The sequence below is a fragment of the Mobula birostris genome, chromosome 6 (assembly GCF_030028105.1).
Source record: "Mobula birostris isolate sMobBir1 chromosome 6, sMobBir1.hap1, whole genome shotgun sequence".
Lineage (NCBI taxonomy): Eukaryota > Metazoa > Chordata > Chondrichthyes > Myliobatiformes > Myliobatidae > Mobula > Mobula birostris.
This window is the reverse complement of record NC_092375.1, coordinates 197,074,148-197,088,044: the sequence shown is the minus strand read 5'-3', so window position 1 is coordinate 197,088,044 and position 13,897 is coordinate 197,074,148. Positions and strand designations below refer to the sequence as shown.

At 43.8% G+C, this 13,897-nt stretch overlaps 1 protein-coding gene across 1 annotated transcript in view; it reads left to right on the top strand.

Moving 5' to 3' along the window:
- map3k19 (mitogen-activated protein kinase kinase kinase 19) overlaps positions 1 to 13,518 on the top strand; it is a 31,906-nt gene extending 18,388 nt beyond the window's left edge. The window contains exons 5-6 of the mRNA XM_072262152.1: positions 5,401 to 5,553; positions 12,817 to 13,518. Of these exons, the coding sequence (XP_072118253.1) occupies positions 5,401 to 5,553; positions 12,817 to 13,518 (855 nt within the window). The remainder of the gene's footprint in view (positions 1 to 5,400; positions 5,554 to 12,816) is intronic.
- The last annotated feature ends 379 nt before the right edge of the window (positions 13,519 to 13,897 follow it).

Below are 13,897 nucleotides of genomic sequence, written 5' to 3'. Positions count from 1 at the left end.
AGGCTGCTTATGAAGTTAAGAGCCCATGGTATTACAGGAAAGTTACTAACAGGGTTAGAACATTGGCCAATTGGCAGGAGGCAGCAAGTGGGAGTAAAAGGATCATTTTCTGGTTGGCTGCCGGTGACTAATAGTGTTCTGCAGGGTTTGCTGTTGGGACCGCTTCTTTTTATGCTGTATGTAAATGATTTAGATGATTGAATAGATGACTTTGTTGCCAGGTTTGCAGGTGATATGAAGAATGGTGGAGGGGCAGGTAGTGTTGAGGAAACAGATAGGCTGCAGGTGGACAGACAGATTAGGAGAATGGGCAAGAGAGTGGCAAATGAAATACAATGTTGGCCATGCATAGGGTTGTAAAGGGTTGTAAATTAAGGGGAAATTTCTTCAATCAGAGAGTGGTGAAAGTGTGGAATGAGCTGCCAGCACAAGTGGTCCATGCAAGCTCAATTTCAATGCTTAAGCGAAGGTTGGATAGGTACATGGATAGTAAAGATGTTGGGGGGGGGCGGCAATGGGTCCGGTGCAGGTTGTTGGAAGTAGGCAGTTTTATTTTTAGCATTGGACTAATGGGCTGAATGGCCTGCTTCTGTAATGTAGTTCTCTTCAACGGTTGAAGAAACATAAGGTTGTGCCAGCTGGTGATTTTACCTTTCCACATATTGACTCGGACTGCTATACTGTACAAGGGCTGAATGGGATAGATTTTGTCAAATGTGCTCAGAAAAGTTTCCCCAGTCACTGCATGGAAATTCCAACTAGATCTCCTATTAGGGAATGAGACAGGGCAGGTGATAAGATTTTGTAGGGGAACACTTTCAATCTCATGATCAGAATGCCATTAGTTTCAAAGTAATTATGGGAAAGGATAGGTCTGTATCTCAGGTTGAAAATTTAAATTGGGGAAAACGTGCTGAAACTGGAGAGGGTTCAAAGGAGTCCAATCTCAAACAGGAGAAAATCTGCAGATGCTGGAAATCCAAGCAACACACACAAAATGCTGGAGGAACTCAGCAGGCCAGGCAGCATCCATGGAAAAGAGTACAGTCGACGTTTCAGGCTGAATCCCTTCCTCAGGACTGGAAATGTAAAGTTCAGGAGTCAGAGTAAGAAAGTGGGGGAGGGGAGGAAGACCCACATGGTGATGGGTGAAACCAGGAGGGGGGAGGGTGAAGTAAAGAGCTGGAAAGTTGATAGGTGGAAGATACAGGGCTGGAGAAGGGGGAATCTGATAGGAGAATACAGAATGCCATGGAAGAAAGAAAAGGGGAGGGAGGTGATGGGCATGTAAAGAGATAAGATGAGAGAGAAATGGGAATAGAGAATAGTGAAGGGGGGGCATTACCAGAAGTTTGAGAAGTCGGTGTTCATGCCATCAGGTTGGAGGCTACCCAGAGGAATATCAGGTGTTGTTCCTCCAACCTGAGTGTGGCTTCATTGCGACAGTGGCAGAGGCCATGGACTGACATGTCAGAGCTGGAATGGCAAGTGGAATTAAAATTGGCAGCCACTAGGAGATCCCACTTGTTCTTGTGGACAGAGTGTAGGTGCTCGATGAAACAGTCTCCCGATCTGCGTCGGGTCTCACCGATATACAGGAGGCCACACCGGGAGCACTGAACACAGCTGATGGCCCCTACAGACTCACAGGTGAAGTGTCGCCTCACCTGGAAGGACTGTTTGGGGCTCTGAATGGTAGTGAGGGAGGAGGTGTAGGAACAGGTGTAGCACTTGTTCCGTTTGCAAGGATGAGTGCCAGGAGGGAGATCAGTCGGAAAGGTTGAATGGGCAAAGGAGAGATCCCTGCGGAAAGCAGAAAGTGGGGGGGGGGGGAAGATGTGCTTGGTGGTGGGATCCCGTTGGAGACAGCAGAAATTACGGAGAATTATGTGCTGGAAGTGGAGGCTGGTGTGGTGGTAGGTGAGGACAAGAGGAACCTTATCCTTGGTGGGGTGGCAAGAGGATGGGGTGAGGACAGACCTGCCCGAAATGGAAGCGATGTTGCTGATGGTGGGGGAAGGGAAGCCCAAGCTGCGAGAGTCAATGGGTTTATAATAAGCATCAGTAACTAAGCCACCTCTAGAGATAGAGGCCGATATTGAGAAAGAGGAGGGTGTGTCAAAAGTGGACTAGGCAAATTTGAGGGCAGGGTGGAAATTGGAGGCAAAGTTGATGAAGTCGATGAGCTCTTCATGGGTGAAGAAAGCAGCACCAACGCGGTCTTTGATGTGGCGTGGGAAAATTTGGGGAGTGATACCAGTGTAGGCTTGGAACATCGACTGTTCCATGTAGCCAACAAACAGGCAGGCATAGCTAGGTTCAAAGGAGGTTCACAAAAATGATTCCAGGATTGAATAGCTTGTCACATAAAGAGCGTTTGAAAGCTCTAGGCCTTTATTCACTAGAATTCAGAAGAATGAGGGGTAACCTCATTAAAACCTATCAAATGGTGAAAGGCGTTGATAGAGTGGATGTGGAGAGGATGATTCCTCTGGTAGGAGAGTCTAAGACCAGAGGACACCGCCTCAGAATCAAGGCTATCCTTTTAGAATGGAGATAGGAAAGGCATTTCTTCAGTCAGAGGGTGGTGAATCTGTGGAATTCTTTGCCACGGGCAGCTGTGGAGACCAAATCTTTATGTATATCTAAGCCAGAGGTTGTTAGATTCTTGACTGGTCAGGGCATAAAGGGATGGGAAAAAGGCAGGAGATTGGTGCTGAGAGGAAACTTGGACCAGACTTGATGAAGTGGCAGGGCAAACTCATTGGGCCAAATGTCTAACTCTGCTCCTATATCTTATGGATTTATGCTCTGAATGCCAATTTTGATAGTGTCAGAAAGGATCTGGCAATTATGGATTGGGACCACCTCAAGAAGCGACTTGGCCTGAAGCATCGACTCTGTTCATTTCCATGGATGCTTCTGGACCTACTGCGTTCTTCCAGCTATTTGTGTATGTTACTTTGGATTGGGACAAATTGTTTTGTGGCAAAGGCATACTTGGTTGGTGGGAGGCCTTCAGAAGTGAAATTTTGAGAGTACATAGTTTGTGTGTTGCTGTCAGAATAAAAGGCAAGGATAACGGGTTTAGGGAACCGTGGTTTACACTTAAGGAAATTGGGAGAGCTAAAAGAAGGCGTGAGGTTGCTCCAGCAGACAAGGTGAAGGAGAAACCCAAGGGCTTCCACAGATATATTAAGAGCAAAATGATAGCAAGGAACAACATTGATCAAAATAGTAATCTATGCATGGAACCAAAAGAGATGGGGGAGAGTTGAAATGAATTTACTCGGGAGATGGACACAGAGTCTATAGAAGTGAGGCAAAGCAGCAGGGATGTCATGGACCCAATACAGAAGACATAAGAGGAAGTGCTTGCTATCTTGAAGCAAATTATGGTAGTTAAATTCCAAGGGCCTGACATGATGCTCCCTTAAATTCTGTGGGAACCTTGTGCAGAAATTGCTGGAGCCCAGCAGAGATACTTAAATCATTCTTGGCGACAGGTGAGGTACCACAGAATTGTTCCACCATTTAAGAAAGGCTCTAAAGATGAGCAAGGAATTTATAGGCTGGTGAGCCTGACAGTAGTGGGAACACTAATGGAAAGTTTTCTAAGAGTCCATATATATAAGCATTTGATAGACAAGGACTGATTAGAGATAGTTAGTCATTGTCATAGTCATACTTTATTGATCTTGGGGGAAATTGGATTTTTGTCACAGTTGCTCCATAAATAATAAACAGTAACAAAACCATAAATAGTTAAATAGTAATATGTAAATTATGCCAGGAAATAAGTCCAGGACCAGCCTATTAGCTCAGGGTGTTTGACCCTCCAAGGGAGGAGTTGTAAAGTTTGATGGCCACAGGCAGAAATGACTTCCTATGATGCTCTGTGTTGTATCTGGGTGGAATGAGTCTCCGGCTGAATGTACTCCTGTGCCCAACTAGTACATTATGTAGTGGATGGGAGACATTGTCCAAGATGGCATGCAACTTGGACAGCATCCTCTTTTCAGACACCACCGTCAGAGAGTCCAGTTCCATCCCCACAACATCACTGGCCTTACGAATGAGTTTGTTGATTCTGTTGGTTTTGTGGGTGGTAAGTAATGTCTAACCAATCCTATAGAGTTTTCGAGGAAGTTACCCAGGAAAGTTGATGAAGGCAAGGCGGTGAGTGGTGTCTTCATGGGCGTTAGCAAGGCCTTTCTTTGATAAGGTCCTGAATGAGATGTTGGCCAAAATGGTTCATTGCTTGGCATTCAAGGTGAGATAGTAAATTGGATTAGGTATTGCCTTCATGGAGGAAATCAGAGAGTGGTAGTAGCTGGTTGCCTTTCTGACTGGAGGCCTGTGACTAGTGACGTGCTGCAGGGATCGGTGCTGGGTCCGTTGTTGCTTGTCATTTATATCAACGATCTGAATGACAATGTGGTTAACTGGATTAGCAAATTAGCGGATGACACAGATAGGGGTGAAGTGGACAGTGGGGAAGACTATCAAAGCTAGCAGCAGGGTCTGCACCAGCTAGAAAAAAAATGGCAAATGGAATTCAATGCACAAAAGTGTGAGATGTTGCACTTGGTGGGAGGACGAATCAGGGTTGATCTTACACGGTGAGCAGTTGGGTCGGGCACCGAGGAGTGCAGTAGAACAGGGGATCTAGGAATATACGTCCATAATTCCTTTAAAGTGGCATCCAGGTAAGAAAGCTTTTGGCACATTGTCCTTCATAAATCAACGTATTGAGTACAGGAATTGGGATATCAAACAAAGAGAAAATCTGCAGATGGTGAAATCAAAGTTTCATGTTATGTTGTGTTGGAATTGTATAAGATGGTGAGGCCTGATTTGGAGTATTGCATGCAATTTTGGTCACCTACCTTCAGGAAAGATATCAATAATATCAAAAGAGTGCAAAGAAAATGTACAAGGATGTTGCTGGAACGGGAGGGCCTGAGTCAGAGGGAAGCTGAATGGGTTTGGACTTCATTCCCTGGAATGTTGGGGAGTGAGGGAAGAATTGATGGAAGTATACGCAATCATGAGGGGTAGAGATAGGGTAAATGCAAGCAGGTTTTTCCCACTGAGATTGGGGAGACTACAACTAGAGGTCATGGGTTAACGGCGAAAGGTGAAGTGTTTAAGGGGGACATGAGGGTGGTTAGAGTGTGGAATGAGCTGCCAGTGGAAGTTGTGGATCTGGGTTCAGTTTGAACACTTAAGAGAAGTTTGGATAGATACGTGAATGGGAGGGGTCTGGAGGGCTGTGTTCCTGGTGCAGATGGTAGGAGTAGGCAGTTCAAATTGTTTGGCATGGACTAGATGGGCCAAAGGGCCTGTGGCTGTGGTATAGTGTTCTATGACTTTAACATGAGTATTTTCTTTTAACAGAGTGCTGAATATACAGTTACAAAACTATTGAAGACTTCCAGTAGACCTAACAGTTCACTCTGCGATAGTGGGAAGTCTGAATGTAGTTCCAGCGGTGAGGATGTCATTATATGGACTAAAGGCAATATAATGGGGAAAGGAGCCTATGGTACAGTAAGTACCTTAACATTTCTACTGAAAAAGATCAATTTCCAACAGTCAGGTGAATTATGTTGTAGAACAGGGTACAGTACAGGCCATTCAGCCCATGATGTTACACAGATTCTTTAACCTACTCCAAGGTCAATTATTCCTCCCACATAGCCCTCCATTCCTCTTTCATCCATGTGTGATATTGTTTTCCTTCTTCTGTTATAAACTAAATTATTGCTTCAAGCTACCTCTTTGATTATCAGGGTTCCAGTATTTTGTATGATAACTCCAAATGTTTAAGGAAGAAAAAGATAATAAAATACATGGGGATATTGATTAAAGAAATTAGTTTATTGAGAAGCTTATGTAGCCCCTCACCTGGCTCGTATGCAAACTCGACTTGTCAGCCAGCCCTGTAACAGCCATGGCTCTCGGCGGTGCGAAGGCCACCTTCCGTAAACAATATGTCAGGGTCGGTATGCCTCGATTTGAGTGAATGCTGTGTAAACTCTGCCCATACACAATTGTCAGTCGGCAAGAAATTATAAATCGTACACCGCATCAAATTATAAAGAGAGTGTATTGACAAATTTTAGCTTTATCAAACAGTTAGTAGGTAAAAAAAAGAAACAAAAAAGTGAGACCTATTACAGTTAGACCAGTCCAAATGTGCACATAAAGCTGGAGCTCATCTGCAGTTGTCTTTTTACTCGTGCGCTGGACCTACAGTCTGCGTAAAAGCACAGAACTTCCAGAACATTGTCTGAAATCCATCTCAAGTGAACTCTCCCTCGGGAGTATTGGCCCTTCCTCCTGGGAGTCATTCAACACTCCTTTCCACGGCATTCTCAGACATCTTCCCCTCGTCCTCTCTGCAACTCCAACCAGACTACGGTCTGTCATTAATCACTCTCCGCCCTACTCTCTCGAATTTTCTCAAGTGACACGACATTCCTGAGCTAAGCAGCGGGGCTTCTTATCTCCAGCCAAAAGCCAAACATTTCACCAGCTGGTAACACTGCTTTTGCAGAAGCTACAAAAATTAAATACCTACAGCATAACTGTAGAAATCTTAATCGGGATTGCACTTACTTATAACATAAGCTCTATAGTCCTTCTACATTTAGTTGTAAATATTAAAAATCTAAGAGAGGAGGAACAATCCCGCACTCATTTGGTAGAAGATACAACACATGTTGTCAAAGGTAGGGCAAAACAATTATAACTATTTAGTCAACAACGCTGATTGGATGAACCATCCAGAGTTCCTTAAGGCCATGAGATCATAAGATACTCAAGTAGAAGTAGGCCATTCGGCCCATCAAGTCTGCTCCACCATTCAATCATGGACAGATCCAATCCTTCCAGTCATCCCCACTCCCTTGCCTTCTCCACACACCGTTTGATGCCCTGGCTAATCAAGAACCTAACTTTGCCTTAATTGCACCCAATGACTTGGCCTCCACAGCTTTCGTGGCAACGAATTCCACAGATTTACCACCCACTTGACTAAAGTAGTTTCTCCACCTCTCCGTTCTAAATGGATGTCCTTCAATCCTGAAGTCGTGCCCTCTTGTCTAGACTCCCCTACCATGGGAAATAACTTTGCCATATCTAATCTGTTCAGGCCTTTTAAAATTCGGAATGTTTCTATGAGATTCTCCTGAACTCCAGGGAATACAGCCCAAGGGCTGCCAGACATTCCTCATACAGTACCCTTTTCATTCCTAGAATCAATCTCGTGAATCTTCTCAGAACCCTCTCCAATGTCAGTATATCCTTTCTAAAATAAGGAGCCCAAAGCTGCACACAACACTCCAAGTGTGGTCTCATGAGTGCCTTATAGAGCCTCAACATCACGCCCCTGCTCTTACATTCTATACCTCTAGAAATAAATGTCAATATTGCATTTGCCTTCTTCGCAACCGACTCAACCTGGAGGCTAACCTTTAGGGCAGTGGTCCCCAGCCTCTGGGCCGCAGACCGATAACAGGCCGCGAAGAATGCAGCGGTGCAGCGGTAGCCAAAACGCACCCAGCACATCTTTAAGAAAAAAGCCGAAATAAACAAATCAAGTCCCTTCGCATCTCTGCATTTTGAATTCTCTCCCCATCTAATTAATAGCCTGCCCGTTTATTTCTTCCACCAAAGTGCATGACAATACACTTTCCAACATTGTATTTCATTTGCCACTTCTTTGCCCATTCCCCTAAACTATCTAAGTCTCTCTGCCGGCTCTCTGTTTCCTCAACAATGTCCACTCCTCCACCTACCTGTGTATCATCAGCACATTTAGCCACAAATCCATTAATCCCATAGTCCAAATCATTGACATACATCGTAAAAAGCAGTGGTCTCAACATCGACCCCTGTGGAACTCCACTGGTAACCGGCAGCCAGCCAGAGTAGGATCCCTTTATTCCCACTCTCTGTTTTCTGCCGATCAGCCAATGCTCCACCCATGCTAGTAACTCCCCTGTAATTTCATGGGATCTTATCTTGCTGAGCAGCCTTATGTGCGGCACCTTGTCAAAGGCCTTCTGAAAATCCAAGTACACCACGTCTACTGCATGTCCTTTGTCTACCCTGCTTGTGATTTCCTCCATCCCCATCACAGAAACCAGTCTTCAGCTAATTCTATTCACTCTATACATGTAATTTTAAGAAATAGCTTTTAGTACTGGGTATTTCCGAGGCTATGGGGTCAATCTGGATGTGGTTCTTGTGCTCCTGCTTTAAGTTCAGCTATTCCACTATTTATCTAACTTTGTAATTTATCGTAATAGTTATATCAAGCACCGTGCTGCTGCTGCAAGATAACATATTTCACAACACACGTCCATGATAATAAATCTGATTCAAATAATTCTGAAGTGTCAACAGCAGTAATGTGTAAAACACTTGCTCAGGTAAAAATGCAAGACAAGTTCAATTTGGCGAAGTTGGTCAAATGTACAAAGGTGCAGTTTAAAAAAAAAAAACATCTTGAATGTGGTAGAACAAAGAAAGGTATCTGGGAATACACATCTATAATTCATTGAAAGTTGTGTCACAGGTAGATAGAGCCATTAAGGAAGCGTTTGGCATATTGGCCTTCTTAAATCAATGTATTGAGTACAGGAGATGGGATGTTATGTTGAAATTTGATGTGACCTAATTTAGAGTACTGCGTGCAGTTTTGCTCATCTACCTACGGGAAAGATGTAAATAAAGTTGAAAGAGTACAGAGAAAACTTACAAGGATGTTGCTGGGTCTGGAGGACCTGAGTTATAAGAAAAGTTTGAACAGGTTAGGACTTTATTCCTTGGAATGCAGAAGATAGAGAGTAGATTTCTTAGAGGTATAAAAATTATGAGCGGTACGGATAGGGTAAATGCAAGCAGGCTTTTTCCACAGAGGTTGGGTGGGACTAGAATCAGAGGTTATGGGCTAAAGGTGAAAGGTGAGAAATTTGAGGGGAACATGAGGGGCAATTTCTTCATTCAGAGGGTCATGAGAGTGTGAAATGAGCTGTCAGCTTGATTTCAATGTTTATGCTAAGTTTGGATAGGTACGTGATGGTAGGGGTACAGAGGGCTATTTGAATAGTGTCAAGTTAGGAAAAGGGGAAGTACAACGAGATCTTGGTGTCCTTGTTCATCAGTCACTGAAAGTAAGCATGCAGGTACAGCAGGCAGTGAAGAAAGCTAATGGCATGTTGGCCTTCATAACAAGGGGAGTTGAGTATAGGAGCAAAGAGGTCCTTCTGCAGCTGTACAGGGCCCTGGTGAGACCACACCTGGAGTATTGTGTGCAGTTTTGGTCTCCAAATTTGAGGAAGGACACTCTTGCTATTGAGGGAGTGCAGCGGATGTTTACGCGGTTAATTCTCGGGATGGCGGGACTGTCATATGTTGAAAGATTGGAGCGACTGGGCTTGTATACACTGGAATTTAGAAGGATGAGAGGGGATCTGATTGAAACATATGAGATTATTAAGGGATTGGACACGCTAGAGGCAGTAAACATGTTCTCGATGTTGGGGGAGTCCAGAACCAGAGACCACAATTTGAAAATATGGGGTAGGCCATTTAGAACAGAGTTGAGGAAAAACTTTTTCACCCAGAGAGTTGTGGATCTGTAGAATGCTCTGCCTCAGGAGGCAGTGGAGGCCAATTCTCTGGATGCTTTCAAGAAAGTTAGATAGAGCTCTTAATGATAGCGGAGTCAAGGGATATGGGGAGAAGGCAGGAACAGGGTACTGATTGTGGATGATCAACCATGATCACAGTGAATGGCGGTGCTGCCTCGAAGGGCCAAATGGCCTACTCCTGCACCTATTGTCTATTGTCCCGGTGCAGGTCGATGGGAATAGGCAGTTTAAATGGATTTGCACTAGATTCTGGAATGGTTCTGGAAGGCTGGAAAACTGAAAATGTCACTCCACTCTTCAAGAAGGGAGAGAAGCAAAAGAAAGGAAATTATAGGCCAGTTTGTCTGACCTTGGTGGTTGGAAAGATTTTGGAGTTGATTGTCAAGGATGTGGTTTCTGGGTACTTGGAGGCACATGATAAAATGGGCCATGGTCAGCATGGTTTCGTCAAGGGAAGATCTTGCCTGACGAATCTGTTGGAATTCTCTGAAGAAACAGCAAGCAGGACAGGTGCAGGCTGGCTGCTGCTGACTAGTGGTGGTCCATAGGCTTCTGTGTTGGGACTGATTCTCTTTATGTTATATGTCAGTGATTTGGCTGATGGAATTGATGGGTTTGTTGCAAAGTTTGCAGATGATACGAAGATAGGTGGATTGACAGGTAGTTTTGAGGAAGTAAGAGGCTACAGGTGACTACGACAGATTAGGGGAATGACCAAAGAAGTGGCAGATGAATTCTAGTGTCAGGAAGTGTATGGTCATGCATTTGGTAGAAGAAATGAAAGGGTTGACTATTTTCTAAATGGGGAGAAAAAACAAAAAACTGAGGCACAAGGGGACATGGAAGTCCTTGTGCAGGATTCCCTAAAGGTTAATTTTCAGGCTGAGTCTTTGGTGAGGGAGGCAAATGCAGTGGTATATATCCAGCCAAGCTGGTGCCTGCGTACCTTTTGATCGCTGGTGGGATCACTCTGCTACGGAGAGGGGAGACTGCCTTTTGATTGCTGGTGAGATCGATCTGCTGCTGGAAAGGGGAGACTGCCTTATGATCACTGGTGAGATCACTCAGCTGTCAGAGGGGGAGACTGCCTTTTGATCGCTGGTGGGATCACTCTGCTACAGAGAGGGGAGACTGCCTTTTGATTGCTGGTGAGAGCGATTTGCAACTGGAGAGGGGAGAGACTGCCTTTTGATCACTGGTGGGATCGTTCTGCTGTCAGAGAGGAGAGCCCATGTGGCCTGCTGGAGAATGTTACCCAGATTTTCTGCGTTTTGGATATGGAGTTGAACTATGGACTTTTTTTCACTCTTATAGTTTTTTATATTCTGTGTTTTTCACCCCGTCTTCTTGTTCTTTGTGAGTAGGGGAGGGGGATTTTGGGTTTGATGTACCTGCTCCATTTTTACTCATTTTTTTGTGTATCAACATTCATAAATCCCTCAAAGTTGCCAGAAAAATTGATAGGGTTGTTAAGAAGGCATATGGTGTGTTGGCCTTTGTTAGTCCAGGGATTGAATTCCATAGCTGGGGGGTAATGTTCCAGGTCTATACAGCCCTGGTCAAGCCACATTTGGAATATTCTGTCAGTTCTGGTCACCTCATTATAGGGAAGATGTGGAAGCTTTAGAGAGGATATAGGAAAGATTTACTAGGATGCTCCCTGGACTAGAGGGCATATCTTATAAAAATAGGTTGATAGTGAGCTGTGCAGTGAAGGAGAGGTGACTTGATAGAGGTGTATAAGATAATGAGGCACAGATCAACTGGACAGTCAGAGACTTCTTCCTCGGGTGGAAATGGCTAATACAAGGGGGCATAATTTTAAAGTAACTGGAGGAAAGTATAGGGGGATGTTGAAGTTAAGTGTTTTACACAGAGAAAGGTGATTATGTAGAATACACTGCCAGGAGAGGTGGTATTATGATTATGATTATGAGGACACGCAGTCCCCTTTTATTGTCATTTAGTAATGCATGCATTAAGAAATGATAAAAATGTTTTTCCAGAATGATATCATGAAAAACGCATGACAAACCGACTTAAAAACAAAAACCACATAATTATAACATATAGTTACAACAATGCAAAGCAATACTGTAATTTGATAAGAACAGTAAAAGTCTCACAGTCACTCGAAAGTCCCATCATCTCACGCAGACGGTAAACCTCCAGCGCCGCCAACTTGCCGATGCAGCATCCCAGAAGCATCCGACCACAGTCCGACTCAGAGTCTATCCGAAAAACACCGAGCCTCCAACCACCTCTTCGACACTGAGCACTGAGCACTATCTCTGCCGAGCATTTCAACCCCGGCCCCGGCAACAGGCGATACGCAAAACTGAGGATTTGGGGCCTTCATCTCCGGAGATTCTTGATTGCACAGCAGCAGTGGCAGCGAAGCAGGCATTTCAGAAGTTGCCCCAGATGTTCCTCTGCGCTTCACGGCTGTCCCCATCAAATCCAGATTGTGCACGGCACCCCTAGTTACACATATCAATATTCATTCAGAATGGGCGCGCGCGCTGCGTCGCGCCGCCATCTTCTCCTCCCTGCTAAGAGGCAGATACATTTAAGAAATACTGAGATAGGCACATGGATGATAGAAAATTGAAGGGCTATGTGTAAAGGAAAGGTTAGAATGAAGGTGGCATGGTAGAGTAGTGGTTAGCACAAAGCTTTACAGTACAGGTGACCCAGGTTCAATTCCTGTCACTACCTGTAGGAGTTTGTATGTTCACCCCGTGAATGTATGGGTTTCCTCCCACAGTCCAAAGTACTGGTTGGTAGGTTTAATTTGTCATTGTAAATTGTCCTGTGATTAGTCTAGGGTTAAATCGGGGGATTGCTGGGCAGCGCAGCTTGAAGGGCCAGAGGGGCCTATTCTGCGCTGTATCTCAATAAAATCAAATAAAAAAACTTGTGAGTAGGTTAAAAGGTCAGCAGATTGTGGGTTGAAGGGCCTGTACTGTGCTGTAATATTGTATGTTATTAAAGAGAAACTGCATTAAGATAGGGAGAATTTCACAGGACTGAGTAGAAAGACAGTAAGTATTATTTTTTGTCCAAATGAAACACAGGTCACCTCATTTCAGGATGACCAGATCCTGAAAAATGAACAATTAACAAAATGTTTCCTTTTTTTTTGGTTTAGGTATATTGTGGTCTAACCAGTCAAGGTCAATTAATCGCTGTTAAACAGATTGGCTTGGATCCAACCAATCAAACTGCAGCAGAAAAGGAATATCAAAAACTGGAGGAGGAAATTGAGCTACTTAAAGATCTAAATCATGTCAACATTGTGCGTTTCCTGGGTACAAACCTAGAGGCCAATGTTGTCAGTATATTCATGGAGTTTGTTCCTGGAGGATCCATAGCAAGTATTTTAAGTTGTTTTGGGCCATTATCAGAGCCTGTGTTTTGCGGATATACTAAACAAATTTTAAAAGGAGTGGATTATTTACATGATAACAATGTAATTCACAGGGATATTAAAGGAAACAATGTCATGCTTATGCCTAATGGCGTGATAAAGCTCATCGATTTTGGATGCGCTAAGTGTATGGCATGTGTAAATATGAATGACACGCAGACTGAAATGTTAAAATCAATGCATGGAACAGCTTACTGGATGGCACCTGAAGTGATTAATCAGACTGGACATGGCAGAAAATCGGATATTTGGAGTATAGGCTGCACTGTGTTTGAAATGGCATCTGGGAAACCACCTTTGGGTCACATGGACAAGATGGCAGCCATGTTTTACATTGGAGCACATCGAGGGCCGATGCCCACTCTTCATGATCAGTTTTCTGAGAACGCTCAAGATTTTGTACAAATTTGTTTGACAAGGTGAGTGAGTTTTAAAATATTGATCAGTTTCTTTTAGTATAACATTACAGGCTGTCATTTTTAAATTTACTTCATAGTGACCAGCCTGCTAACAATTTCTCCAACTTCTAGTTGGGGTGAAACGTAGGGAATGTAGATGTATATCAATCTCATTTCCAAATCAGATACAATTCAGCAATGAACTTATTACCAAACAGAATATGCAAAATTAGACAATAGCATCACAATTGGAATGACAGTATGCTTACAGTCTTAATTTTTAATGCAATTTTCATCAACATAAACTTTGCTTCAGAAATGGCTATCATGCCAACCATTATCAACAATTAACAAAGGGTGAACAACTTCCACTATTCACAATGAAACTGGAAATGCAAGATGTG